General features: G+C 41.8%; 2 protein-coding genes across 10 annotated transcripts in view; one reads left to right on the forward strand and one right to left on the reverse strand.

The window, feature by feature from the left end:
- Positions 1–19,475, forward strand: part of AK5 (adenylate kinase 5) — a 265,268-nt gene extending 245,793 nt beyond the window's left edge. Inside the window, exons 13-14 of one of the 3 annotated variants that reach the window (XR_006206173.1) lie at positions 7,282–7,348; positions 19,335–19,475. Coding sequence is in view for 1 of the 3 variants with exons in the window: in XM_042952269.1 (XP_042808203.1) it covers positions 19,335–19,403 (69 nt within the window). In the remaining 2 variants the exon portion in view is untranslated. Of the gene's footprint in view, positions 1–7,281; positions 7,349–12,174; positions 12,303–19,334 lie in introns of all 3 variants that reach the window. The other 2 variants (XR_006206172.1, XM_042952269.1) reach the window with 2 other exon arrangements.
- The window catches only part of ZZZ3 (zinc finger ZZ-type containing 3), a 110,896-nt gene continuing 103,555 nt past the window's right edge, over positions 19,210–26,550 (reverse strand). For 2 of the 7 annotated variants that reach the window (XM_042952264.1, XM_042952263.1), the window contains exon 15: positions 22,979–26,272. In XM_042952264.1, the coding sequence (XP_042808198.1) occupies positions 26,128–26,272 (145 nt within the window). In that variant the 3' untranslated portion in view covers positions 22,979–26,127. The other 5 variants (XM_042952266.1, XR_006206171.1, XM_042952268.1 and 2 more) reach the window with 5 other exon arrangements.

Raw genomic sequence — 26,550 nt, forward strand, 5'->3', positions numbered from 1 at the left:
AAGGAACTCAGCTTGGCTGTGACACAAAGTGCCAAGGAAAAGAGGAACAAGAGATGGAGATGGAGAGAGAAGCATGGACCGGATCAGGATGACCCTCATGCGGAGGCAAGTAACTGTCCTGTTGTTGATGGGACAGGGGCAGACACAATCAGGGGTTGAGACAGAATGTTCAGTCCATCACCCTTGTGGAGAACCGATCCTGAGAAGGTAGGGCCAGGAGACCACTGGGAGGGTGGGACCCAAAGCACAATAGAGAAAGTGGACACCTACTTTCTGCTATTCACAGGAAGTTAGTAGGAGACATCAGTCATAAATAACACACTTGTCTCTGAAGCAGCTACATCAATTCTTTGGCAGTAACCATTGATCATGAATCTCATCTTCTAAACCTGTTAATGGTCATTTTCCAGAATCCTAGGAACTTATCCCTGGGTGTAGAAGTCTGAAAGGTGCCCCTTGATGTAACTCAGGGATATCAAATACATGGCATGAGAGCCACCATCCCCAGCTTCCATAACCAAGGCAGACATTGCTAATCCACTCTTTCCTGCAGGACCCAGATGTGGCTTCTGAATGTTTGTTAGCACAGCACTCAGGCTGCTACTACCAATTAATAGGACTTGATATGCAAGATGAAATCTATTTGCCCTGCTTTGTGTAACCTCTGGTTGCCACATAAAAACAAACAAAAAACTTACATTAAAAAAACAAGCAAAAAAAAAAAAAAGTACATTATGTAAGAACAGAGTCTTAAGAATTCAGTGTTGCAAAAGCCTTTACAAGATTAGTGATTTCCACCCTTTGTGCAGCCTGGAACACATAAGAAAATTATCCAGATAGAAGAGAATTTCTTCCATTTTCGATGTGTACAGGTGAAAAAATCCCTAAGTAATTGAGAGCTTAACCACTGGCAGAGTCAGAAAATCTCTTTTCTCCCCCTCGTGTATCATTCCAACCTAAATTCTACACACTCACAAATGATTGGGACGTGGATACAGGACTGAGTTCTCAGATAAATCTGAGTTCTGGATTCCTCCCCAGAAATATCTAAGTTAGTGGAAAATGAAGTTTCCAGTTCCATTGGAATCATCTCATCAGCTTTCCATGCATTTTGGAGACACTGGCAGCTGGGTCTGCAGTGAGGTGACATTTATGATCTGCTTAGCAAATATTTAAGACTGACTCCAGAGCAGTGTGGCTCCAGGCCGCAGGACTCCCAGGGGGCCTCTCAGAGGAAGTGCTTTGTGCCTTTGTGCCACTGCCTCTGCCCAACTGGATGAAGGAGCTCCATCCCCAACTTTGTGGGGTTGGGGGGCACAGCAAGGGTTCTGGGTGCAGGGAAGTGAGACTTGTTTGCGGATGCCTGTGGGGTTTGCCAGTGGTGGGGCTACCTGGGGACTGGAGGAGAAGCAGGGGAAGGGGACAAGCTTGGGGAAGAGGAAACCTCTGTCCCTTCATGCTCTCTGGGCTCTGGGCTCCTGTCCCGGCTTCTTTTTTGTTGTTTTTTTTTTTTAATTTTCTTTTTTATTTTTTAAAATTTATATCCAACTTAGTTAGCATATAGTGAAACAATGATTTCAGAAGTAAATTCCTTAATGCCCCTTACCTATTTAGCTCATCCCCCACTCCCACAATCCCTCCAGCAACCCTCTGTTTGTTTTCTATATTTAAGAGTCTCTTCTGTTTTGTCCCTTTCCCTGTTTTTATATTATTTTTGTTTCCCTTCCCTTATGTTCATTTGTTTCTCAAAGTCCTCAGATGAGTAAAGTCATATGATTTTTGTCTTTTTCTGACTAATGTCACTTAGCATAATACCCTCCAGTTCTATCCACGTAGTTGCAAATGGCAAGATTTCATTCATTTTGATTGCCGAGTAATACTCCATTATATATATATACCACATCGTCTTTATCCATTCATCCATCGATGGACATTTGGGCTCTTTCCATACTTTGGCTATTGTTGATAGTGCTGCTATAAACATGGGGGTGCATGTGTCCCTTCAAAACAGCACACCTATATCCCGTGGATAAATGCCTAGTAGTGCAATTGCTGGGTCGTAAGGTAGTTCTATTTTTAGTATTTTGAGGAACCTCCATACTGTTTTCCAGAGTGGCTGCACCAGCTTGCATTCCCACCAACAATGCAAAAGAGATCCTCTTTCTCCGCATCCTCGCCAACATCTGTTGTTGCCTGAGTTGTTCATGTTAGCCATTCTGACAGGTGTCAGGTGGTATCTCATTGTGGCTTTGAGTTGCATTTCCCTGATGATGAGTGACGTTGAGCATTTTTTCATGTGTCGGTTGGCCATCTGGATGTCTTCTTTGGAGAAGTGTCTATTCATGCCTTTTGCCCATTTCTTCACTGGATTATTTGATTTTTGGGTGCTGAGTTTGAGAAGTTCTTTCTAGATTTTGGATACTACCTCTTTATCTGATATGTCACTTGCAAATAACTTCTCCCATTCTGTCAGTTGCCTTTTAGTTTTGCTGATTGTTTCCTTCGCTGTGCAGAAGCTTTTTATTTTGATGAAGTCCCAATAGTTCATTTTTGCCTTTGTTTCCCTTGCCTCTGGAGACGTGTTGAGTAAGAAATTGCTGCAGCCAAGGTCAAAGAGGTTGTTGCCTGCTTTCTCCTCAAGGAGTTTGATGGCTTCCTGTCTTACATTTAGGTCTTTGATCCATTTTGAGCTTATTTTTGTATATGGTGTAAGAAAGTGGTCCAGGTTCATTCTTCCGCATGTCACTGTCCAGTTTTCCCAGCACCACTTGCTAAAGAGACTGTCTTTATTCCATTGGATATTCTTTCCTGCTTTGTCAAAGATTAGTTGGCCATAAGTTTGTGGGTCCATTTCTGGTTTCTTCTTTCTGTTCCATTGATCTGAGTGTCTGTTCTTGTGCCAGTACCATACTGTCTTGATGATTACAACTTTATAGTATAGCTTGAAGTCCGGGATTGTGATGCCTCCTGCTTTGGTTTTCTTTTCCAAGATCGCATTGGCTATTCAGGGTCTTGTCTGGTTCCATACAAATTTTAGGATTATTTGCTCTAGCTCTGTGAAGAATGCTGGTGTTACTTTGATAGGGATTGCATTGACTATGTGGATTGCTTTGGGTAGTTTCGACATTTTAACAATATTTGCTCTTCCTATCCAGGAGCATGGAATCTTTTTCCATTTTTTTATTTCTTCTTCAATTTCTTTCATAAGCTTTCTATAGTTTTCAGCATATAAATTTTCACCTCTTTGATTAGATTTATTCCTAGTTATTTTATGGTTTTTGTTGCAACTATAAATGGGATCGATTCCTTGATTTCTCTCTCTGTCGCTTCATTGTTGGTGTATAGGAATGCAACCGATTTCTGTGAGTTGATTTTATATCCTGCAACTTTGCTGAATTCATGGATCAATTCTAGCAGTTTTTTGGTGGAATCGTGTGGGTTTTCCATATAGAGTATCATGTCATCTGCGAAGAGTGAAAGTTTGACCTCCTCCTGGCCGATATGGATGCCTTTTATTTCTTTGTGTTGTCTGATTACAGAGGCTAAGACTTCCAATACTATGTTGAATAACAGTGGTGAGAGTGGACATCCCTGTCTTGTTCCTGACCTTAGGGGGAAAGCTCTCAGTTTTTCCCCATTGAGTATGATATTAGTGTTGGGTCATTCATATATGGCTTTTATTATCTCAAGGTATCCTCCTTCTACCCCTAGTTTCTTGAGGATTTTTATCAAGAAAGGATACTGTATTTTGTCAAATGCTTTCTCTGCATCTATTGAGAGGATCATATGGTTCTTGTCCTTTCTTTTATTGATGTGATGAATCACATTAATTGTTTTGTGGCTATCGAACCAGCCCTGCATCCCAGGTATAAATCCCGCTTGGTCGTGGTGAATAATTTTTTTAATGTATTGTTGGATCTGGTTGGCTAATATCTTGTTGAGGATTTTTGCATCCATGTTCATCAGGGAAATTGGTCTATAGTTCTCTGCCCTGGCATCTTGCAACAGCTTCATCTCCCCCTGGATTCTAAGTGACAGTTTGATGTTCTTTGGATTGTTAGCACCTCCTCCCCATCTCGTTTATTGAGCCCAAGGCAGGGTCGCATACCATCCAGGTGGGTTCCTGGATCATTTAAGGAGTTTTCTTAAAATTAGGTAGGAGTGGAGAATGCACTTCTAGATGCAAGCAAGACAAATCAGTAGTTCAGTGAGATTTACTTAGGAATTAGAGACACGTCATGGGCCAGCCCAGAAATAGACCACCCTGCACAAGCACTTCCTTCAGGCCTCCGTGTTGCCCAGCTACCCATCGGCTGACACCCCTGCCTAACGACGGTCAGCCCTTTTGGCCGCCAGCTAGCTGAAAAAAGTGCGATGCAATTTCAGACAAAGGTACCCAAAAAGTAAAGGGGAATTTGCACAGCCACTGCCTTACTATTTATGCCTTTATTATGCCATCATTATGCAACACAGTTAGAACTCCTTAGAACATAAACCAGGGGATAGAGGCATACGTGATACAGATGGATCCCCTGACTTTCCAAGTGTTTTCCCTGTCTCATAAAGGCAGCTTTGCTCTGCATCTGAGAAACAGAACTTTTCTTCATCCACTCTCTTCTCCCTGTGCTCAGGGCAGACATCATTAATCAACCGTGGCACTGCTTTCCTACGAGTCTGGACAGCTGCCATAGAAACTGTCCCAACACAGCAGTAGGATAGCCACACCCACTCACTAGAATTAACCCCTAAAAGGAAGCGTTTATTTTGTCTTGAGTGAGAGGATTCATTGTTTAAGAAGAAAGAAAATAAGGAAGGACGGAAGAAAGGAGGGAAGGAAAGAAGGAAGGAAGGAAGGAAGGAAGGAAGGAAGGAAGGAAGGAAGGAAGGCAGGCAGTAAGGAATAAAAACTGAAATATAGCAATTTAGGGTAAAAAGCACAGCAACTGGCCAAAGACCTTTGGTGGAGAAAATACTGCCCTGGACCTCAGAAAGCCTGATGTGTTGTGTGAAGGAGCTTTGTGAATTTGGGTGAGTGATTTCACTGTGTAACCTCTCCCTTCTTCATCCTAAACTAAGATGGATGGACAGAATAGGACCTCCTGGACTCCTCCAGGCCTATCACCTTATATTCTTTCTATATAAGAAGATTATAGATTTTTGTTCTTTTTTTTATTTGAGAGAAAGAGTGTGCACACAAGGCAGGGAGAGGGGCAGAGACAATGGCAGAGGGAGGGAGGGAGGGAGAGAGAGAGAGAGAAAGAGAAAGAGAAAATTTTAAGCAGGCTCCATGCTTAGCCAGAGCCCAACTCAGGGCTTAATCCCATGACCTTAACCCAGGGCTTAATCATGACATGAGCTGAAATCACAAGTCGGACACTCAATTGACTGAGCCACCCAGACGCCCCTATATTATTTTCTAATCATAAAAGTAATACAAACTTATTTTAGAAAATATAAAAACTAGGTAGAGCCACCACTCAGAGGCAAACATTCTAGAGTATTTCCTCCAAAACTTTATTTATTTATTTATTTATTATTTTTTTTTATAAGATTTTTTTTTTTTTAATGTTTATTTATTTTTGAGACAGAGAGAGACAGAGCATGAACGGGGGAGGGTCAGAGAGAGAGGGAGACACAGAATCTGAAACAGGCTCCAGGCTCTGAGCTGTCAGCACAGAGCCCGATGCAGGGCTCGAACTCACGGACTGCAAGATTGTGACCTGAGCCAAAGTCGGACGCTTAACCGACTGAGTCACCCAGGTGTCCCTGTTTCCTCCAAATCTTACTGCTATGAATTTTTAAAACATGATTGTAGCTGTAGATCTATCAATTAGGGCTCCTTGCTTGTAGGTAAGAGCCACCAACTCCAGCCTGACCCAAAACACAAAACTTGATGATAAGCTATACAGTCCACACCTGAAACACAGCAGGCCCAAGAAGGCTGTGGGACCAGGTCTCTCTTGCTTTTCACACATGCCTTCTTCTCTCGTCATCCAGATTTTTCTTTCTTTGGCCCAGAAGCCAGAATATGGCCACCCTACAAGCGCTGCGTCCACATGTGAGCACAACAGCTCCAAATTCAGGCAGAAATGTTGTGAATTGCTTTGCTCACAGCCTTCTCCCTGCTCCTCTCTGGCCAGGCAGGTGTGGTCATTTGTTGTGTGATACTTTGTTGAGTGCGCACTGCATGTCAGATACTGTTCTCGGTGCTGGGGACACAGCAATAACCAAGATAAACCCCTCACTGAAAAGGCAAAAATGGCACATAAGAAAGTAAAATAATTGCTGATAGGATCATCTCTATGCATAAAACAAAGTAAGGTGTTGGGGGTGAGTATTTTAGGTGGGTGTGTTGGGAAAGTCTCCGAGGAGGTAGCATTTGCATTAAAACCTGACCCATATACACACACGTGGCTGCCTGGGACTCCTCCCTGGGAACTGGGTGGGGGATAAGGTATTCCCAGAAGAGAAGGGCTTGTTGTGAGCTGGGAGAAACGCCAGAAATAGCTACCTCCAGTGGCATATGCAGAATTGTATAAACTGATACTTCAAACTTCTCTTTTTGCTAACTATAAAAGCAACAGCTACTTTTAAAAAAGAAATACACTTTAAAATCTAAGAGTATAAAGATAAGAATTCTTCCGTCCAAAGATAACCTAACTAAGGAACATTTTGATATATTTCTTACATTTGTTTTTCTCCACTTGTTTCATACTTTTTCTTCATGGTATAATCAGCCCAGAAACACCCCAGGCCATAGATGAAGAGGGCTTGATAACAGATGATAACTGTCCCTGGGCTATTTATTAGTCTTAATTAAAAAAAAAAAAAAAAAAGGAGGGGCCACCTGTGTGGCTCAGTCAGTTAAGCGTCCGACTCAATCTCTGCTCGGGTCATGATCTCACCATTCATGGGATCAGCCCTGTGTCCGGTTCCTCACTGACAGTGAGGAGCCTGCTTGGGATTCTGTCCCCCTCTCTCACTGCCCCTGTGCCACTCCCTCTCTCTCTCAAAATAAATAAATAAACTTAAAAAAAGAAAAAAAAAGAGGCCAATGACTCATTACATATGCAGTTTTACAGATGCAGGAAATCGAGTTCCTTGGCAACTCTCTCTGCTTTTATAGAGGAGAAATTAAGTTTCTTGTTGGGCAATTTTTCTGCTACAGTGTCCCAACTTCATAAAGAGTTTAGCCATTTTTAGTAAGTCCTGAAATAGTGCAACACCCATTGTTGTTCTGGGTAGTCATCCAACCTAACAGGGGACTTCTTGTGAACCCAGAGATAAAGAATGAGAAATGCAGCTGCTGGCACTACCATGGAAGGAGTGGAGGCAGAAGGCACCTAAGGTCAGACTTCACCCCTTGATAACCCTTAATGGACTGGATCCCTAAGTGTGCAGTCTAACACAAGTAAAGGAAAACCCAAAATTACTTTTATACTTTGAATTCTCTGTACTTGAGTTCTTAAATTTTCCTTAAAGTTTATTTATTTTGAGAGAGAGAGAGAATGTGTGTGAGTGGGAGAGGAGCAGACAGAGAGGAAGAGAGAAAATCCCAAGCAGGCTCTGAGGTGTCAGCACAGACCCCGGCTTGGGGCTCGATCATGACCTGAGCCGAGATCAAGAGTAAGAATCAGACCCTTAACTAACTGAGCCAGCCAGGCGCCCCTTGAGTTCTTAATTTTGATTCTTCCTTCGGTTGGCTAAAATAACTCAAACTAGTTTTTAGTTCAATTTTTCTGTGAACATCTGAGAATATTGCTTTAGTGGCTTTATACACACATATCAGTGTCACTGAATATAAAACTTTTAGGTCATGATATATTTCTATCAAAATGGAGAAAACATGCTCCACTGTTTTCAAGCATTTAGTGTTATGGAGGAAAAGGCATAGACAAATTCGGAAGTCAACTTTTTTCAGCTGGTATCTTTAAAGATTTTTTTTTTCAATTTTTCCATGTCATTCAAAACTTGTGTCCAGATATCAGTCTCACTTCACCGATTCCCACTGGCAGAGACACCTTTTTTTTGTTTGTTTAACTTGAGAGTTTGGGGTAATTATTCTTTGATTATTTTTTATGTACCTTATTCCTTTTTTCTCCTCAAAACTCCTCAAAAACATAAAATTCTTAGATCTCACTCTGTTCCTTCTATATTAGCTCTGTCCTAGAGAAATATAATGTGACCCATATATGCAATGTTAAGTTTTCTAGTAGCCATATTTTAAACACTAAAAAGAGGGGCACGTGGGTGGCTCAGTCGGTTAAGCATCTGACTTGGGCTCAGCTCATGATCTCTTGGTTTGTGGTTCTGAGCCCCATGTCGGGCTGTGTGCTGACAGCTCACAGCCTGGACCCTGCTTCAGTTTCTGTGTCTCCCTCTCTCTCTGCCCCTCCCCAGGTTGTGCTCTGTCTCTCTCTCTCTCAAAAATGAATAAATGTTTTTTTAAAAATTTAAACAGGGAAAAGAAACGGGTGATGCTGATGTTGTTATCAAGTCTTTGAAATCCAGTGTGTATTTGAGCTGACAGCACAGCTCAGTTCAGAGTAGCCACACACCTCAAGTGCTCGAGAGCAACACATGGCAGTGATTTCTGCATTGGAGAGCACAGTTCTCAATCTATAACCCACTCTGTTGTTTTCATTTCTGTGGTCTCGACTTTCTAGGAAAAAACCCCAAATGTGTCTTCCACCATTCCGGTTCAGCTTTTCACACTATTGTTCCTGCTCCCTAGTTACCAGTATTTATCTTAATTCTCATGTGTGTTTTCTGTTTGCCCCGGCTCATTCTTTTCTTCTCATGCTGTTGCCTTTTCACCAAGCCTGTTCTCATTTCATGACTGCCTGCTCTTACTTCATAGCAGCCATGTCTTCTTACATACAGTTTAAACTAGCAGTAGTATCCATTAACTTTCCCTCCTGTGTGTTTGTATAGCACTGTTTCTTTCTCCATCTTTGTATTTATCATGCTTCATTATAATTACTTCTTTACATGTCTGTGGCCACCAATGGAAAGTAAATTCTGTAGTGGGAAGAATTAGGTCTGTCTCGTTCACACCTTTATCCCCAGAGTGTAGCATAATGCCTGGCACATGAGAAAAAAAAAAGTACTCAATAAATATTTATTGTTGAGTATTTAAAAAATTGTATTTAAAACTTTTCTAGTTTCTATATTATATGATTATCAGAGATCTTCTTTCCTTCTGAATCTCTGGAATAGTGTGCCCTTTGTCTGTTTCTAGTTTTTTTCCCCCCAGAAACCTCAGTTTGTTTAAGTTTACACATCCTCTATATTCTGATTATCTATCGCTGTGTAACAAGCCATTCCATAACTTAGTGGCATAAATCAACAGCCATTACTTGATAGTTGTGGCTTCTGTGCTCCGGGAGTTTGGAAAAAGCACAGTAGGGATGGTACTTCTTGGCTCCATGGTATTTGGGGCTCAGCTGGGATGACTCAAACTGGGGGCTGCCACGGAGAGGGCTGCTATGTCCAATTCAAAGATGGAACCTCATTCACATGTCTGGTGCCTGAACCGGGCTGGCTTAGCTGGAACAGCCAGACACCTGCACATGACCTCTCTAGAACGGCTTGCACTTCTCACAGCACTGCTCCTGGGTTCCAAAGGGTGGTGCCCCAACGGGAGCCTCCAGTGAGTGAATGTTCCCAAAGGCCAAGGCAGGAGCTGCAAGGCTTCTTCTGGCCACACCGAGATCACACAGCCTCACTTCTACTGCATTCTATTGGTTCTAAGAATGTCCCTAAGGCCAGCCCAGGTTCAAGGGGAAGGGGATTATAGTTCATCTCTTGATGAGTGAGTAGCAAGGTCATATTCAGAAGAGTATGTAGGGGGGCGCCTGGGTGGCTCAGTCAGTTAAGCGGCCGACTTCGGCTCAGGTCATGATCTCGCGGTCCGTGAGTTCGAGCCCCGCGTCGGGCTCTGTGCTGACAGCTCGGAGCCTGGAGCCTGTTTCGGATTCTGTGTCTCCCTCTCTCTGACCCTCCCCCATTCATGCTCTGTCTCTCTCTGTCTCAAAAATAAATAAACGTTAAAAAAAATTAATTAATTAATTAAAAAAAAAAAAAAGAAGAGTATGTGGGGTGGGAGATATTGTTGCAACCATCTTTGGAAACTATAATTTGCTATGTCCTTCAATTAGGAGGTGGGGTGGAAGGGAATCTCATGGCCCACATGATGTACAGGTGATTGTTAATCTCACTTTTTGTGTGCTTGAGGACCAGCGGCACTCAGGTCTGTTCCTGTTGGATCTCATGCTGGAAGGCACACTGGGGTGCATCAGGGAGGCTCACACCAAATGTGGGATTTGGGGGTTGAGGCGCGCTGAGCAGGGACCACTACCACCCCGAGATGCACTTGCTCCTATGCCTCTTCCTGCTTCCCCTCCTGCATCAGGATCCATCCTTTGGGACATGTTCCCCCCTCTCTCTTTAGTTGTTCTCTTGGTAATACAATCTTAAATTAGATTTAGAAAAAGATGTCCTGGTGGGACTTAGGGAGAACCGCTCTTGTCTTTGAAAGTCGTAACCACATAGCAGAATGGCAGATGCCAACTTTTCTGGTCATTTTCTAAGTCAGGAGCAGATTATGGAATGTAATTCCACTGGCAATAGGTAGCAATCCAAGTTTTCAGAATTCTGTAGCCATTCATCTTTTTCTGGGTCTCCATGGGTATTTTGGTGGGAAACTGGGAGAGGCTATAGCAAGGGGTGCTCACCAGATCCTATGCCCCAGGAGGTGAGAGGGGGTTTCTCTTCAGATTCTCTGAAGATCAAACAGACTAAGGAGAGAAAAGCATTAGCAGGTGATTCAGTGGTCCCAGCTGTGTTAAAACTGTCAAGTGTTCACATTGGTGGCTGGGATTAGGTTTATTTCAAAGGATTTTTTTAAATTACTAAAGTAATAAGTACTTAATATAATAAGCAAGGAGTAGAAGTATCTATGTGTATATGTGTGTATAAATGTATATATAAATAAAACAATTAGCAATGCCTTAATACCTCCAACCTTACTCCCCTCGAATACCCAGCATGAACAGTTTATTGTGTATCTTTCTACCTTCCCTCCCCAATCCTACTCTTCCTCCTCCTTGTCTCTCTGCCCCCCCCCCACACACACACACACTCTGTCCCTCTCTCTCTCTCTCTCTTACTCTCTCATTCTCTGACCCCGACCAGTCTACTTTGTATAAATACACATACCCCATGGTGGAAAGTTCTGATTTCATGAAAATACTATCCTGTACACATTTCTCTGGAAGCCAATACAGACGTCACAGTGTTTTCTTTTTAGTAGTCATGTAATATTCTATAACATGGATATCCTATAATTTGTTCAACCGGTTTGTTTCTAGTTTGGTTGTTTTGTCTACTACTGACAACTGTGCAGGAACTGGAACACCCTTATTTGGGCTTTTGTGTCTAGTAGGAGAGATTGTTGAGATATTTTAAGCAGTCTTTTTTTAACCCATTCGTTTGCACTTCCTTCTCTCTCCATGTCCCCCTGAGAAGAGGTTTTTGAATGCAGAAAAGCTTCTGGACTTCTCAGTTCCTGGCTATTTGGCTTCTTCTATCAATGCCCCTCCCCCGCTGAGTTTGCTTCTCAGTTCTGAGTGTGAAGCGTGCCGGGTTCGGGCTGGAGCTGCCCTGGGTGAGTGCCAGTAGCAGCCTGGGTTTGGAGACAGCTCTCCATCCTGCTTGCCTGCCCAGTAAAAAGAGGTGCACAAAAGGGCAGGTGACTTCAAGGAGCCCCAAGGTTCTGTCCTCTCACCTGACAAATGAGGCATAAATCTTCCATCTGTCTCCCAGAGTCTTAAGAAACTCATTCTTCATTATTCTGCCTGACTAGTCTTCTCTCCACCCCCCCCCCCCCCCCGTCCTTCCTGTCAGGCCTGCACTAGATTCCCCGCAAAGAGCTTTTGATTCAGTGCAATCTGCTTTGCTCCCCTGTGGTCCTGTTGAAATGAGTTGTGCTCAGTGCGTGTCTGCATCCTGCCTCCCAGAACAGTAGGCAGAAGACAACTCCAGACCCCGTGCTCTTCTATTCACTTTCTTGATTTCCTTTCCCTGTGGTTGCTCCAGTCACATGGCAGGCTCTGCCTTTGGCCAGCTCAGGGCAGTCCATTCACTGGGCTTCACTTTAATTCACATCTCCAGGAGCCCCTGCCGTGGATTCTAGAAGCCAACAGAAGACTGGGGCATCTCTGATGTCCAAGGCATGGTGGTTAATGCCAGGAATTCCGAGAGGAAAAGACACCCATGAAATTCTGCACCACAGCAAAGTGGTAAATATAGTAATAAGATTTACAGAATGTTCTGGGCCTTTGGGAGTACCGAACCTAGAAAGGTAGGTGAGGGCTTCAGAGAAAAGACGACATTTGAACAGGTCCTAAAGGATGAATACAAGTTCATAACGGACAGAAGAGAAGGAGACAAAGGCACTGACACCTGGAAGAGCCCAAGAATGTTAGCACAAGATGTAGCTAGTGCAGAGCCGATGAACAAAAGCAGTAACACACTAGACCAGAAAGCAAGGCTGAGGCAAGACCATGAAGGACCTGAATCCATTCATTCATTCCTCCTTCATTCAACAAATTTTCTAGCCCAGCATGGTCCAACAGAAATAGACATACATAGATTTAAAATTTCCTAGTAGTCACATTAACAAGAAAAAAATAAGTAGAACCAAATGAAATGAGCTCGAAAATAGATTTTATTGAACCTGATATATCCTAAGTCTTAGCTTCTCAACATGCCATCAATATAAAAATTATGAGATACTTTATTTTCTAATATGTCTTCAAAATCCAGTACTTAAGCATAACACAATTCAGATGCTAAATTTTCATCAGAAATAGATTGTATTTATATTCCATAAAATTTGTGGTTAAAATGGCAGATCTCACATACTCGAGTTGTTCCAATATATTTTTGAATTTTCTAATAAGGGAGTCCAAGTACCAGTTTTAAAAGTTAGATTAATTTTAACTACATAGCATTAAAAAGTCAGCTCCTCGGTTGTACTGGCTGCCTTTCAAGTGTTCAGAAGCCCCCTGTGGCTACTGCATTGGATAGTACAGTTCTAGACCATCTTAGAAAGTTCCAACTAAATACTGCTGGTATTTTAAACAGGGAAATGACTGATCAGATATGTTTTAGAATTTTGTGGATGTCTATGAAAAGAGCTGCCAGCCAAATTTAAACTTCAGACAAAATTGGGAGGAAGAGGAAAAAGAAGGAAAGATTTTAAATGCTTGTGCTTTGGAAAATCCTATGTACAGAGAAGCCATTAATATGCAGATGATAAATCAGCCTAAAAAAATTTTTTTTTAACGTTTATTTATTTTTGAGACAGAGAGAGACAGAGCATGAATGGGGGAGGGTCACAGAGAGAGGGAGACACAGAATCTGAAACAGGCTCCAGGCTCCAAGCTGTCAGCACAGAGCCCGACGCGGGGCTTGAACCCACGGACCGTGAGATCATGACCTGAGCCAAAGTCGGACGCTTAACCGACCAAGCCACCCAGGCGCCCCGAAATCAGCCTAAAATTGTTGCTAACGCTCGTCCTAAAAGCTCTCTAAAGTAAAGGTATACATAGCCCTCTTGCTTCCTGCGGCCTTGAGAATAAGGAGAAATCTGTGTCCCGACTGGATATGTGAATTGGAGGAAGCGTCATTTACATAACCCTAACTTTTGAAGAATGCATCCGATGCTCGGCCCCAGACAGCATGCAGGTGCTGCATATTAAGGGCTTTGCCTTTGCGGAGCCTCGTCTGGTGGTGAGGGATCCCTGCGGTGTGAGGCTCCGTCTGGCTCAGAGGACAAGATGAAAAGAGTAAGAGGGTGGTGCACACAACAGTCGTAAACCAGTGGCAGCCTGGGTCAGTCTCAGAAGCCCCATGGCGCCAGTACATGAAAAACAAAACTAAAACTCCAGCCCTTTTTGTAACAGCGTGGGAAATTCAGGAGAAACACAACTAGACCTGGGCAGTGTTGGAACCAGCCGTTTTATGGTTTACAGATTCACTTCACAGAATGAAAGAGAAGAAGTAGACAAAGCCTGCAATTCCTAAGGCAGTGTAACTACTTTCCTAATTTAGCAGTATGTTCTGCTGACTGCGGGAAATATTATCACTGACTGCTCTCCTTTGAGAAGTCAGGTGAAAACTCAGAAATTCAATCCTATTTCCTGTTCACTTGCTGGTAGCTTTTTTTTTCTTTTATTGTTAAAAAAAATACTTCCTCTACTGATCACTTATTGCAGGATTTTACATTAAGTCTTTGACTCAAAAAGATAGGTTCTTAAAGTCAAAAGCACATCCACTTATCTAGGTTTCAATTAAATGAAATACATTAAAGCTTCATACATTCTGACTCTGCTGATTCAGAATTGGGGGTCTTTTAAGTTTGCTCAATTACTGAGGAAGTCCCCTTCACACAAAACAGTCAGTTTACAGGACTCTTTTTCTTTTTCTTTTTTTTTAACGTTTATTTATTATTAAGAGACAGAGAGAGACAGAGCGTGAGCAGGGGAGGGGCAGAGACAGGGAGACACAGAATCTGAAACGGGCTCCAGGCTCTGAGCTGTCAGCACAGAGCCTGACACGGAGCTCGAACTCACAAGCCATGAGATCATGACCTGAGCTGAAGTCGGACGCTTAACTGACTGAGCCACCCAGGCGCCCCCAGTTTACAGGATTCTTATCTGTTCACTAAGGGTGTTAAACACTGGCACCCTGTTAGTGGATTTAAATTTGCTAAAGTTGTAAGCACTGAGAATGGTTTCTGTAACTTAAAATGCACTTAGTAAATTGGTTCTTTCCCATTTCTTTTGACTTACCCAGGAGTAACATGAAAATCTCTAAAAGTCCCTTATTGTTCTCTTAAAATATTCTCCGTGTGAGAATCCACTGAACAGGGGGACCAGAGACCTGCCACTAGTGATGTCATGGACAGTGTAAACAATAAGCTAAGTGTTAATGGATCGCTACCTTCTTACCCATGCCCACTACATGGGGAAGGGAACCTGAGAGGGGCCAAGGAAAGTGAGTTAACAATCTTCCCTCCTTACAGGGTTTGATAAGGCAAGGGCAGGTTCAGCAGGGCAGCGAGCAGCAGCAGATTTGCTGAAAAGTGATGTTAGGAAGGCAGGCATTCCAAAGCATGTCTTGTACATGCAGGTTAAAGATAAGGCATTATGGGGCCAGAAAAAGGAACACAGTAATGACACCCATACAACATGGGTGAACCATGAAGACAGTGCTTAGTGAAAAATAAAAATTAAAAAAACCCATACACTGTGTGATTCCATTTATAGAAAATGTCCAGAATAGGTGAATCTATGGAGGCACAACCTCCTCCCGACCTATTTTTCCAGCCTCCTGTTCTCCTTCCTCCAACTCAAGCAGCATTTGCTCTGTCCCCAACAAAGACCCACTGATCCCTGAAAACTCCAGGTGCTTGCAGACTTCTATCCCTTTGCACATGCTGGTCTCTCCACAGAGAAGGCTCTCATTATCTTCAAATACATATCCACTCCAGGCTCAGCTTGACTGGCAACACCAAACTAAACTCAACAGTCCTGATGCCCACTGATGGGCGCCTGATCCCCACAAAAACGTGAACTGAGATTTGGAATAGCATAGAGTATCAGAGCTGGAACCGAACCTGGAGGTTACACATCTGTCGTCAGTCCCTTTATAGAACAGAGGAGGAAACTGAGGCACCAGGAGGATGAATGTCTAGTCCGAGTCCTGAAGCCGACTGGGGATTAGTACAGGTATCATGGCTCCTACTACAGTGCTCTTTGCCTTGCACTTCAACCCTCCTGCAATTTTTTGACTAAGCAAACATTTATCAGCTTCTGTGTACCCGTTTGATTGTATCAACTCATACTTTAAAAACCCTTACGTAATTCCCATTATCATGTAACAGAATCTATAAGCCTCTTTATGATCAACACAGGCCTACCATTCCAGCTTCATTCCTTGTTGCCCCAACCAAATTCAGCCAAGCAGCCATTTGGAGCTGGTGGACATATTCTAATGTGGTTGGGAAGTGTAAGGACTTTGGAGTCAGAGACCTTGGTTTCCACCAGGTCCCTGCCACTTACTTAGCTGTATGACCTTGGGAAATTTAATTCATCTTTCAAAGCCTCAGTTTTGTTATGTGTGAAATGGGGATATCTGTCCTCCCAAGATCACTGTCAGAATTACCTGTTTAAAAACTGCTTTTTAATGGAATGGAATGGAATGGAATGAGAGCCAGTAAGGAGGCGAGGGACTCAGGGAGGGAAGAGAGCGAGCCAGGGAGGGGGCGAAGGAAGACTTCAGAGATGATGAGAGGGAGGGAAGAAGGAAGTGAGCTGGCAAGTAAGGGCGGAAGTGAAGCAAGACCAGAGGTAGAAAAACATTTTAATTAAAAATATTTTATTTAAAAATAAAAGCACTTATGCTTCTGTAGTGCTGCTGCTGCTGCTGCTGACGACGATTTTCCTCAGGAAACTCCCTGCCCTCCCAACATTGTGGAAGGTGTTCCTGTATCCACAGCTCCTGTGCTGGCCTCGAAACAGCATAAATTCCTGTTAATTCTTCATCTCTGTTCTTGAGCTGTGAGCTCTGTGAGAGCACGGTCATTGTGTCTTGTTCAGCTTGGTATCTCCAGCACATAATGTTAGCGCCCAGGAAATGTTTGTTGGTTGAAAGAAGAGGAAGGAGAGGTAAAACAAGAGGCAAGGTGCCGTGAGGGACACACAGGGCAAAGCCGAAGTCTCTGCCCTCAGATGGAAAGCCTGTAGCCAGGGAGACAAGTTGCAGACTGCTGTCTTTGACTTTCCTAGAAGGAAGGGGTAGGACATGTTGGGGGAGGGTGCTTAAATTTTTTTTTAATTTTAATTTTTTCCTTATTGGGAGATGTATCACACACATGGTTATGCATAAAAGCCATATGTACAGTTTGGAGAATTTTAAAACAAACACTGTGTAATCTCCACACAGGCCCAGGAAGTAGGAAAGAATGGCAGAGGCTCCCTGGGTCTCCCCAGTCACCTCCTCCGTCCTCTCTCCAAGCAGGAGCCACTCCTGACTTTCATAATCATCTTCTTGCTTCTCTTTATGGTTTTATCACTTATGTATGGATCCCAAACCTACACGATGTAACTTTGCGTGTTCTTGGATTTTACAGAACTTGAATTGCACTGCATGCATATTCTTTCAAGACCCGCTTCTTTCCCTCACCACAACTTTGGGAGAGTCATCCCTGTTGTTCAACATAGTAGCTGTAGTGTTTCTTCCGTCACTATTCTAGTCCAGCGTGTGACTATGCCACAATTTATTTATCCATCTACTGCTCATGGACTTGTGTGATTTTTCCAGCTTGGGGCTATTACAAACGACACTTCTAGAAACACTGTTGTACCTATTTTCTGGGATATTTAAATGTGGTTTTTTAGTTTTGGTGTTTTGTTTTTGAGAACTTATTCTATCTCTGGAATCTGTGAAGTCTCTAGTGTTGTGAAATCAAAACTAGTTTGTGCAAAGAAGGTAGACAAGATTGGAAGAAATCAGTGTGGTCCAAGATAACCCACAGGGAAATCATCTGGAGAATTTGTTAAATATGCAGATTAGACGGCCCAGCCCAACCGCAGAAATGAGGACCTGTGGAGATGAAGGTTGAGAGTTGCACCTCAGCAGGCTCGCTGCCCGCCCCTCCCGCGGGTCCCGTGGGTCACCAGGTCTCCTCTTCCTGTGCCTGGGACATACCTCGGTGATTGGTACGATGCTGGGTCACTTTTTTTTTAATGTTTATTTTTGAGAGTGACAGAGAGTGTGAGGCGGGGAGGGGCAGAGATAGAGGGAGACACAGAATCTGAAGCAGGCTGTAGGCTCTTGAGTGTGAGCACAGAGCCCAATACAGGGCTCCAACTCACGAACTGTGAGATCCTGACCTGAGCCGAAGTCAGACACTTAACTGACGGAACCACCCAGGCATCCCCAACGTTGGGACATTTTGAGAGAGGAAGGGGTAGTTGTGCCTTAACACCCAGGAAGTCCGCTCCCTGCCACCTCCTCTGCTGTTGGCTCCTTGCAGTGGTGTGCCAGTAACGTCTGAGGGGACTCTGCACTTAGAACACCCGCAAGTGGAGGTCCCAGCTTTCTTTTTCTCTACACGCCAGCCCATGACCCAAAGCCCTATGCCCATGACCCAAAGCCCTCGCCCATGACCCAAAGCCCTATGCCCATCCTGTCCAAATGCTCTAGAACACGGAAGTCTTTTAACTAATTCTAGTCTTTCCATGAGCCTTAACAATACTTTACCTCAACAAGGCACCTACGTTTCGTTGTTTTAAACCAATTTTTAGTTTTAAATTCACAGCAAAAAGTATAAAGTACAGAATTCTCATGTAGCCCTGTCCCCAGACACACACACGACCACCCCTACTAGCCACATCCCACACAATGGTAGGTTCATCGATGAAACCTACATCAATACATCATTCTCAACATTAGTCCGGTTTATGTTAGGGTTCACTCCTGGTGTTCACACCCTTGGATTTTGACAGATGTTTATTGACATGTATCCACAATTCACTACTGTAACAGTCCTCTTTGTCCCACCTAGTCATTCCTCTCTGGCCACAACCCGATCTTTTTACTGTCTCCGTAGTTTTGCCTTTTTGAGAATGTCGTATGGTATGGAGTCTTTCCAGATTGGCTTCTTTTAACCTCATAGTAGGAATTGAAGTTTCCTCCAAGTCTGTTCATGGCTTAGTAATTCATTTCTTGTGAGCACTGAATAACATTCCACTGTCTGGATACCACAGTTTTTCCACTCACCTAATGAAATCTTAGTTGCTTCCAAGTTTTAACAATTATCAACAGAGCTCCTATAAACAATCCATGTGCAAATTTTTGTGTGGACGTTAAGTTTTCAGCTCCTTTGGGTAAATACCAAGAAGCGCAATTCCTGGATTATACGGTAAGAATGTTTAATTTTGTAAGAAACTGCCAAACCGTCTTCCAAAGTGGCTGTACCATTTTGCATTCCCGTCAGCAAAGAATGAGTACTGTACCGCATCTTTACCGGCATTTGCTGATGCATTTTGGATTTTGTCCATTCTAATAGGTGTGCAGTGGTATCTCCTTGATGTTTTAATTTAGATAAACCTAGTTTTTTTTTTTGTTTTGTTTTGTTTTTTAACAACCACTCACTTTTTTCTCTGTGGTTTGGGCGCCTAGAGCAGGCAATTCTTTTATTATTAAAAATGGTCTTATTTAACAAAGATTTTTTAAGACTTTCTTTTTCCCTTTAAATATAGGTAAATGCAGAGGGGACACCAGAGGAAGTTTTTCTTCAACTCTGCACAGCTATTGACTCTATTTTCTGAAGGCAAAAAAAGCATGCGCATCAAGGAGAGTGGAGACAGAAAAAATATTAAAAGGCTCATCCCTTAACACAATATTGTTTCAAGTTAAACCGTTTGTGTCCCCCATCCCCACCCCACCCCACCCCACCCCAGATCCTGACATTGCTGTTTGCTTCTGAGCTTGACCTTTCCGAGAGGTGTCTGGAAATCATGCATGGTGTATTTGGTATTATCTAACCTCTTCTTCCTAATTCAGACAGCCGTCCGCACCCCCAGCACGCACACTCTTCCGTCATATCAGCTGTGCCTCAGAGCTGCTAGCTAGTATGTGAACAGAGCGTGGTGTTCAGTTGTGCCCTCAGGACCTGCTAGTCTGACCATTTGATTTCTCTGTCATCAAACAGGGTGTTAGCGCCCCCCTAATGCCCCATCACATTTTCCTTCCTCACCCCAAGATTTACATGCTGTTGCCTGATAAAGGGCCTTACCATGGGGCAGGGAGGCACCTGGGTACCTCCTCTAGTGGCTGTTTCCTCAAGTCTCATCCACTAGTAGCTCAGAGCCAGAGAGACTGGTCTGATAACTCCAACTGGTGATAAGAAATATGATTAAATTTGAAAATTTGATAAGTAAAACAATGTGAAATCGTATAGCTTTTCCAAGGCTGTAAAACCCAGACTAGTCACCAATAACATTTCCGCATTCATTTTTAGGAAACTGGCTACTACTTGGAATACTGTCATATGACAAAGAAAACAAATTGAATAAATTGTCTAACCTAATCTCTTTTACACCTGGTGGTGCATTTCAACAATTATACATTAATACCAATGACCAAACACAACGTAAAGCATGAGGTGATTTGTTACTGCGTTCACTGGAATAATGTCAACTTATAGTTTTGATTTTATAAGATCGTGTATTTATTTATTACTGCCAAACAAGAAAGTAACAGTAACAATACTGATGTGGGTGGGAGAGGCATGTCAGTACATGTTTAACAGATCCCAGTGCTGTATTTGTTTCATACGGGCCTTTTCCAGGGCTGTGCAAACCTTATCATATCCATATGTAAAACTGTGCTTTACCCTGCTTCAAACCAGTGAGGTTTGGGTTCTCTTTTGTGTTATCAGTTGCCAAATCAGAGCTTCTTATATATTCTACTGGAATAACTGCATCTTCCATTCAGTCACTACAAATGACCATAGTTTCAGTTTGCATGCCGTTCTTTTCCCTTCAATGGTTGTGCCGATAAGGATCCAATTCTGGGACAGAATTGTATTTTTAAAGTCATTTTTTTTTTTCTTGAAATGGATATATGTACAAATAAAATAAATGGAACACAGCATAGCTCTTTGTCTATTTATTTGTAACTCACATCATTCTGGAAAGCACTTGAAGCCTTATTCCAAACAGAATTAGAAGCAAACACAGTTAATAGTTGAGATTTATGATATGCTCATATGGTTTTAATTTTGCCTGTAGATCAGTTCTGAGCTATTACATAGAGAATTCTCAGTGTACTCATGATACATGGTAATTTTTATGTTTCCTTTTGCCCTAGCAGTCATTCTTAAACAGAAATGTCAGTGTTTGCTAAAGAAGAAATTAAATTTCTTTGGTTACAATTATGCCTGTATTACCAAAAAGGGGCATGTTCCTTCAACTCACACAGTTATCAAGTACTTTATTACCACCCCAGTTGTCTCACTCTCTGTACGGGAGCACAAGGAGCATTTGAGCAAATTAGAATCAGAGGGTGAAAATGATCAGTTATGCCAAAAACACAGAATGACTCTTTGTAGGGATTAACATTCTTTAAACACATACCACATATTGGCAAACACAGTTCATGCCTACCACAGCTCGGACAGCTTGAGTACGGGATAGGAGACAACAGATGCCGTGACCTTTATGGCTGTAGCTGGCTGTCCTCTTGAAAAAAAAAAAGAATCAGCAGAGGTAAATAAATGGCTTTGCCCCTGAAGAGGATCTGGAGATGCAACAGACTGCTAAAACGTGTTACGGACGTGGATGGCTTAAAATGACATCACTACTTTAAAGTCACAGGATTTTAAAGCAGGAAAGGATCTTAGAGGTCTCTGCCCAGCAGAAGCCCTTGTGTGTATGTGAAAGACATCAGAACACAATCCAAACTCCTTTACAATGGTCTACATTCAAGGCCTCACCTGCTCTGCCTCTGTACCCTGTATCACCCCATCAACTACATTCTCCTCTTGCTCGTCTGGCTCAAGCTACACGGGCCCTCTTAATGTTGCCTGAACAAGCCAAGATCTCTGCTGGATCAGACCCTTGTTGTTGCTATCCCGCCTCTTCCTCCAGGTTATCCACAGGCCGATTCCCTCACTCCGTCCAGGTCTCATCGAGCGTTCTTTGATTATTTCATCTAAAATGACAGTCTGGTCCTCATTCTTCCACCATTTTTCTTCAAACATTATTTTCTTCACAACATTTATCTCTGCCTAACTTTATGTAATATTTTATATTTATGTGTTTACTGGTGCTCTTCTGCATTAGACCATAAGGCTCTAGAAGGGCAAAGCTTTATACCCTCCATCCCGCACACAATTATTAAAAGCTAACACTTATATCCTCTGAAACTTGGTTATTTCATCTGTACAGTGGACATAATAGTAAGCAACCTCACAGAGGGGTTGCAAGTATTCAACAAGTTAGTAATACATGTAAATCATTTACTAGTTCCTAGAGTTCAGTAAAAGGTGGTTCTTTGTCAATATTTGTTGAGTGCCTCACTTTCACAATTGGGACTGGGACCCAGAATTTCCACTCCAGTGCCCTTTCACTCTAAAAACATGGCAGAGAATCAAGGTTTACAGCCTAACTGGGAACCCAGAGGAAACCATAATCTTCTCAGCCACCCAGGCTTGAACAACATCCTCCAGATAAGATAGGACGCAATTCTTCAATACTCTCAGAGCCCTGTAAAGATCTCCTGAGGCAGGCCCCCAAAGGGCCCCACGTAGGCACTCACAGACACACTCAGACATACGTGGTCTCTCCTACCTTTCTGGAGAAAAAATATAACTCATCAAAACACTGATTATACTAGTACTAAATATTTATTAGAAATCTAAGAGCCAGGCAGGCCACAGGGACACAGATAGGGATGGTCTTTGTCCTTATGGAGCTAAATGGGATACCACTTCTCAAAAATTCATTTAATTGGCTACACGAAAAACAAGTTAAAAAAAAAAAAGGTATTTTTTTTCTGGGATTCTATCAACAGGAGGTTATTTTCATAAGGTTAAAAAATAAAAATACTTTACAACCTAAAAGGTCAATGCCTCTATAATCTCTGTGGAGGAAAAAACTACTTGTTATCTGGAAAAAAACAAAAAAAACAAGTACTTCCAATTCCATCCAGTGCAACTAGAACAATGGCTTTCAAAATCTGTTACCTACATTAAGAAATACAGTTTATATAGCATGCCATAGTAATAACTAAAAGAAGACTTTCACAAAACAGTATTTATCCTTACTACCTGTGATATGCTATTTTCTTGAAAAAAAAATGTTCTTCATATCTCAGTACACTGTTGTCTTCTGTACTATAATTTAAACACAAGGGGAAAGGGAAGGAAACTGGGTAAGGCATACTATTAGGTTAAGTGAGAGGCACCAAACATGCATGGAAACAAATTCTGTCTCAGGCAGGAGACTTTGCCTAAAGCCTCAAGATCACATGTTTGCTGTCAAATTAGAATAGGTAAGTTATACGTCTGGGTGGTTTTCTAGAACTCAGTGCTGTCTTCCCATCCAAGGATCTGCTTCCTATTCTGTACCATGAACCTGGACCTGTCCTCAGGTCTGTGGCTCTAGGAACCATGCCACACCAGGGAAAAAGAGTGAAAAACAACCCCCACACACTTCCATCTCCAAACCTTAGTGATGCCTGACACAAAGGGAATGTTCTTGCTCCATAAATTGGGTAGTGACTCTGCAGCAATCTGTCTAGGTTAAAATCTAAGCAGGACCACTTTGCTAACCATATGACCTTGGGCAAGTTATTTAACCTCTCTGGCTAGATCTCCTCATATGAAAACAGGTTAACAAATGCACCTTTCTCCTAAGGTTGCGAGAATTAAATCTGCTACTATATGCTGGCTTGGCTCATAGTAAGCACTTACTCAGTTTTGCGCTTATTATTAGTGCACACCACACCAATCAAAGCCGCCTCTGCCTAAACCTTAAAGCAGTGGTTTTAGGGGTCACTAAAAGTTCCTTCAGTTCTTATCAAACAACTTGAACATAATATTTCAGGAAATACATCTGACCTACATCTGACCTACCACTTAATATGCAAGGCTTTCACAAGTAGGTCTATGTTGTCTCTTAAGGCCAATACTTCTCTGTAGGAGATCCAAGGACTACTTGTAAAAGACAGCCCTGCCTATTCCTGCAGTCCGCCAATTAAAACACCACCACCATATTACTACTCATGCTACTACTATCACTGCTACTATTACCATATAGGGCCTTTTTAAGCCAGGAGGACTACTTGCCTGGAGGTGAAAAATGCAAAATTAACACATCTTCACTCAAGCAGAAAATAATCCTCTTTGCCACTCAAAGTTCTCAAAATCTTTGCTCTTGAAAAATACAGTTAAGTGGATTTATTTTGTGTATTGTTTACATCAGAATTGTATCACACACAGCCCTCTTCCAAAGCACACTTTATGGGATTTTTGAATAAACCTGAATGGTCTCCCCCCAATAATCAGTATTATTTCTATACAAACACAGAAGTTACTACCAAGTGCTGCTGTCTTGCTGCAAGAAGGCAGATTTCCTAGCATATATCAGTTAACATTTAATATCAAAATGCCCAAACGTTAACAACTCCTTCTTCTTCCCCCCAACTACTGATTCCAGGGTAAGAAGTAAAGCTCAAGTCCATTTCCTGTTCTTCCTGATGCAATATATTTTATCAACATCAGTATTCTTTAGTCAATATATTACTTTAAAATTCTCATATTTCTATACTTAAAATAACATTACTTCTGTCAATTAAAAAAATTCAAGGTATGATTTTAGTACCCTACAACGTATTGAAGGAGTATTAAATAACGTTCCCTTGACTTAAAATCGGAAAAAACAGGGGACTTAGTCCAAAAATTAGGTGAGTATAATACTTAATCTTAGAATACTTATGTGATCTCTTCCAATAGTCAATAATAATTGCCAGTGAATAGAGTGATTTTCAAAAACCATCTGTTTAAATTAAACACGTGAAGAGGCTTACTTTCATCTAAAAGAATTAAGAGTAAAATTTTTCAGCCCGAGTATAGTTTTCACATCTGGACATTAATAATAGCCTTTTTAACCATGGTGTGTGTTCTTTTTGTAACCTAGTTTAATTAGTGTCTCAGCACACACTGAGTGAAAAGATTACCATCTTCTCTCAGAGCTTCTCAAGTTCATTTCCATAATACTATATAGTCCTTACTCTTTTTCAAGGACAGAAAGGTAAAGCAACCCCCTAAAAAAAAATTTTTTTTTGGTTTTAACACTAGTAAAACAAATCCAAAATCTAACCAAAAAGGAAGTCACAACAAGCATTCTATAATATAAACAGACAGTATCCACATAGTTTATTTCTCACAGTTCTCCTGACAAATGAACATTATTCAAGAACATACTGTATACACAGATAAGAAGAAACATACAAAATGTTTTAAATGATGCACAACAAAATCCAGCAGTATAAAAGAATGCATGTGAACTCTTGCTCACTGCGCAGACTAAATTTAATCACTTGTTTAAATAGTAATAAAAATACAATCTTTTATGGATCTTGTGCAGACTACAAAAGAGGGAAATTATTACCATATATATGATTTTTATATTAGGCAGTTTTCTTTGATGAGTTGCACTGACAACTCCAAATACAGAGGCAGAAGGCTGTGTATTTTAAAGGAATTAATGTTGTGAATTAGAGACTTTACACAGTTACTACCACTGGCACTTTTCACCATAGTTTGTACACATCACATGATCATCTTATATAACATTACATTTAAAAAATATATCTGAGCGACAATTTTATAACATTCACACACCATGAGCTGGTCAAGGAAGCAATGCCACAGTGCCTCCTGTAGTGCTTCGCTGTTGGTAATAAGGACAGTTCATTGTGGTTAAAAGAAATTAGACATCAATATGGTTAAGCAGCTCCGATTTACTAAAGGCCATCAGTGGCCACCACTGGGACAGTGAGTTCTTTTAAAGTGTTTATCCTAGAAGCAAACACCATCATTGGTTAAAACTTTGTCTAAGAAGTCAGCTTCTGTGCCGAAAACTATTTTCACAAAACTGAAAGCTACTAAACTGTTTTAATATAAATACTTTGTCTTCTCATTATCCTATTTATGACCGAGTTCTTTGAAACCTTTGGAATTTACTCTCTTTAATGTGTGCTCTTGTTTCCATCTCACCCATTTAATATCACCACCTAAAAGGCTTTAAGGTGGTGGTGAGAAATTCACCAGGGAAACCCTTTGCTCACCAGGAATGCTCGGCTGCTGAACAGTGATCTAGAGCCACAACGGTGCAGAGCTGGACTTGACAAGAACACTCAGGAAGCTGTCATGCTGTGAGTGTCATTTCAGGGAAAGCAGAGAATCTTTCCAAACTGTGCACATAATTCACAATGATACCATTGCTATGTGTTGAAGAGGACTAGTATACGATGTTCTCTTCCATGTCATCTGTTTGCTGGAAAGTAGTTTGGGTCAAGGTAATTATAACTGGTGCCCTGGGACACACAGTAGTCTCTGTCTAAGAATGTCTCTGACCTATAAACAGGTTCTAATTGGTGATCTTCCTTGTGAATATCTGTTTCATGTAGGCTGCAAAGAAAACACACACACAAACACACACACACAGACACATCAATACACGGCACTGGATGCATTTTGGAGTAGATATTATAAAACTTCCTCACAGTTCCACTTCTTTAATCCACCAAAATCTCTAACGGAAACTTACTTGAGATGTGGTATAATTAAAGAAAATTTCTTAATTGCCTACAACAACAAAGCTTAACCCACTAAATGTGGTCATTTTCTAAGTAGTTTGGAAATCAAATTCACTAGTGGCTGAAAAGCTCTTTACTTGTCAAAACTGA

The sequence above is a fragment of the Panthera leo genome, chromosome C1, assembly GCF_018350215.1.
Source record: "Panthera leo isolate Ple1 chromosome C1, P.leo_Ple1_pat1.1, whole genome shotgun sequence".
NCBI lineage: Eukaryota > Metazoa > Chordata > Mammalia > Carnivora > Felidae > Panthera > Panthera leo.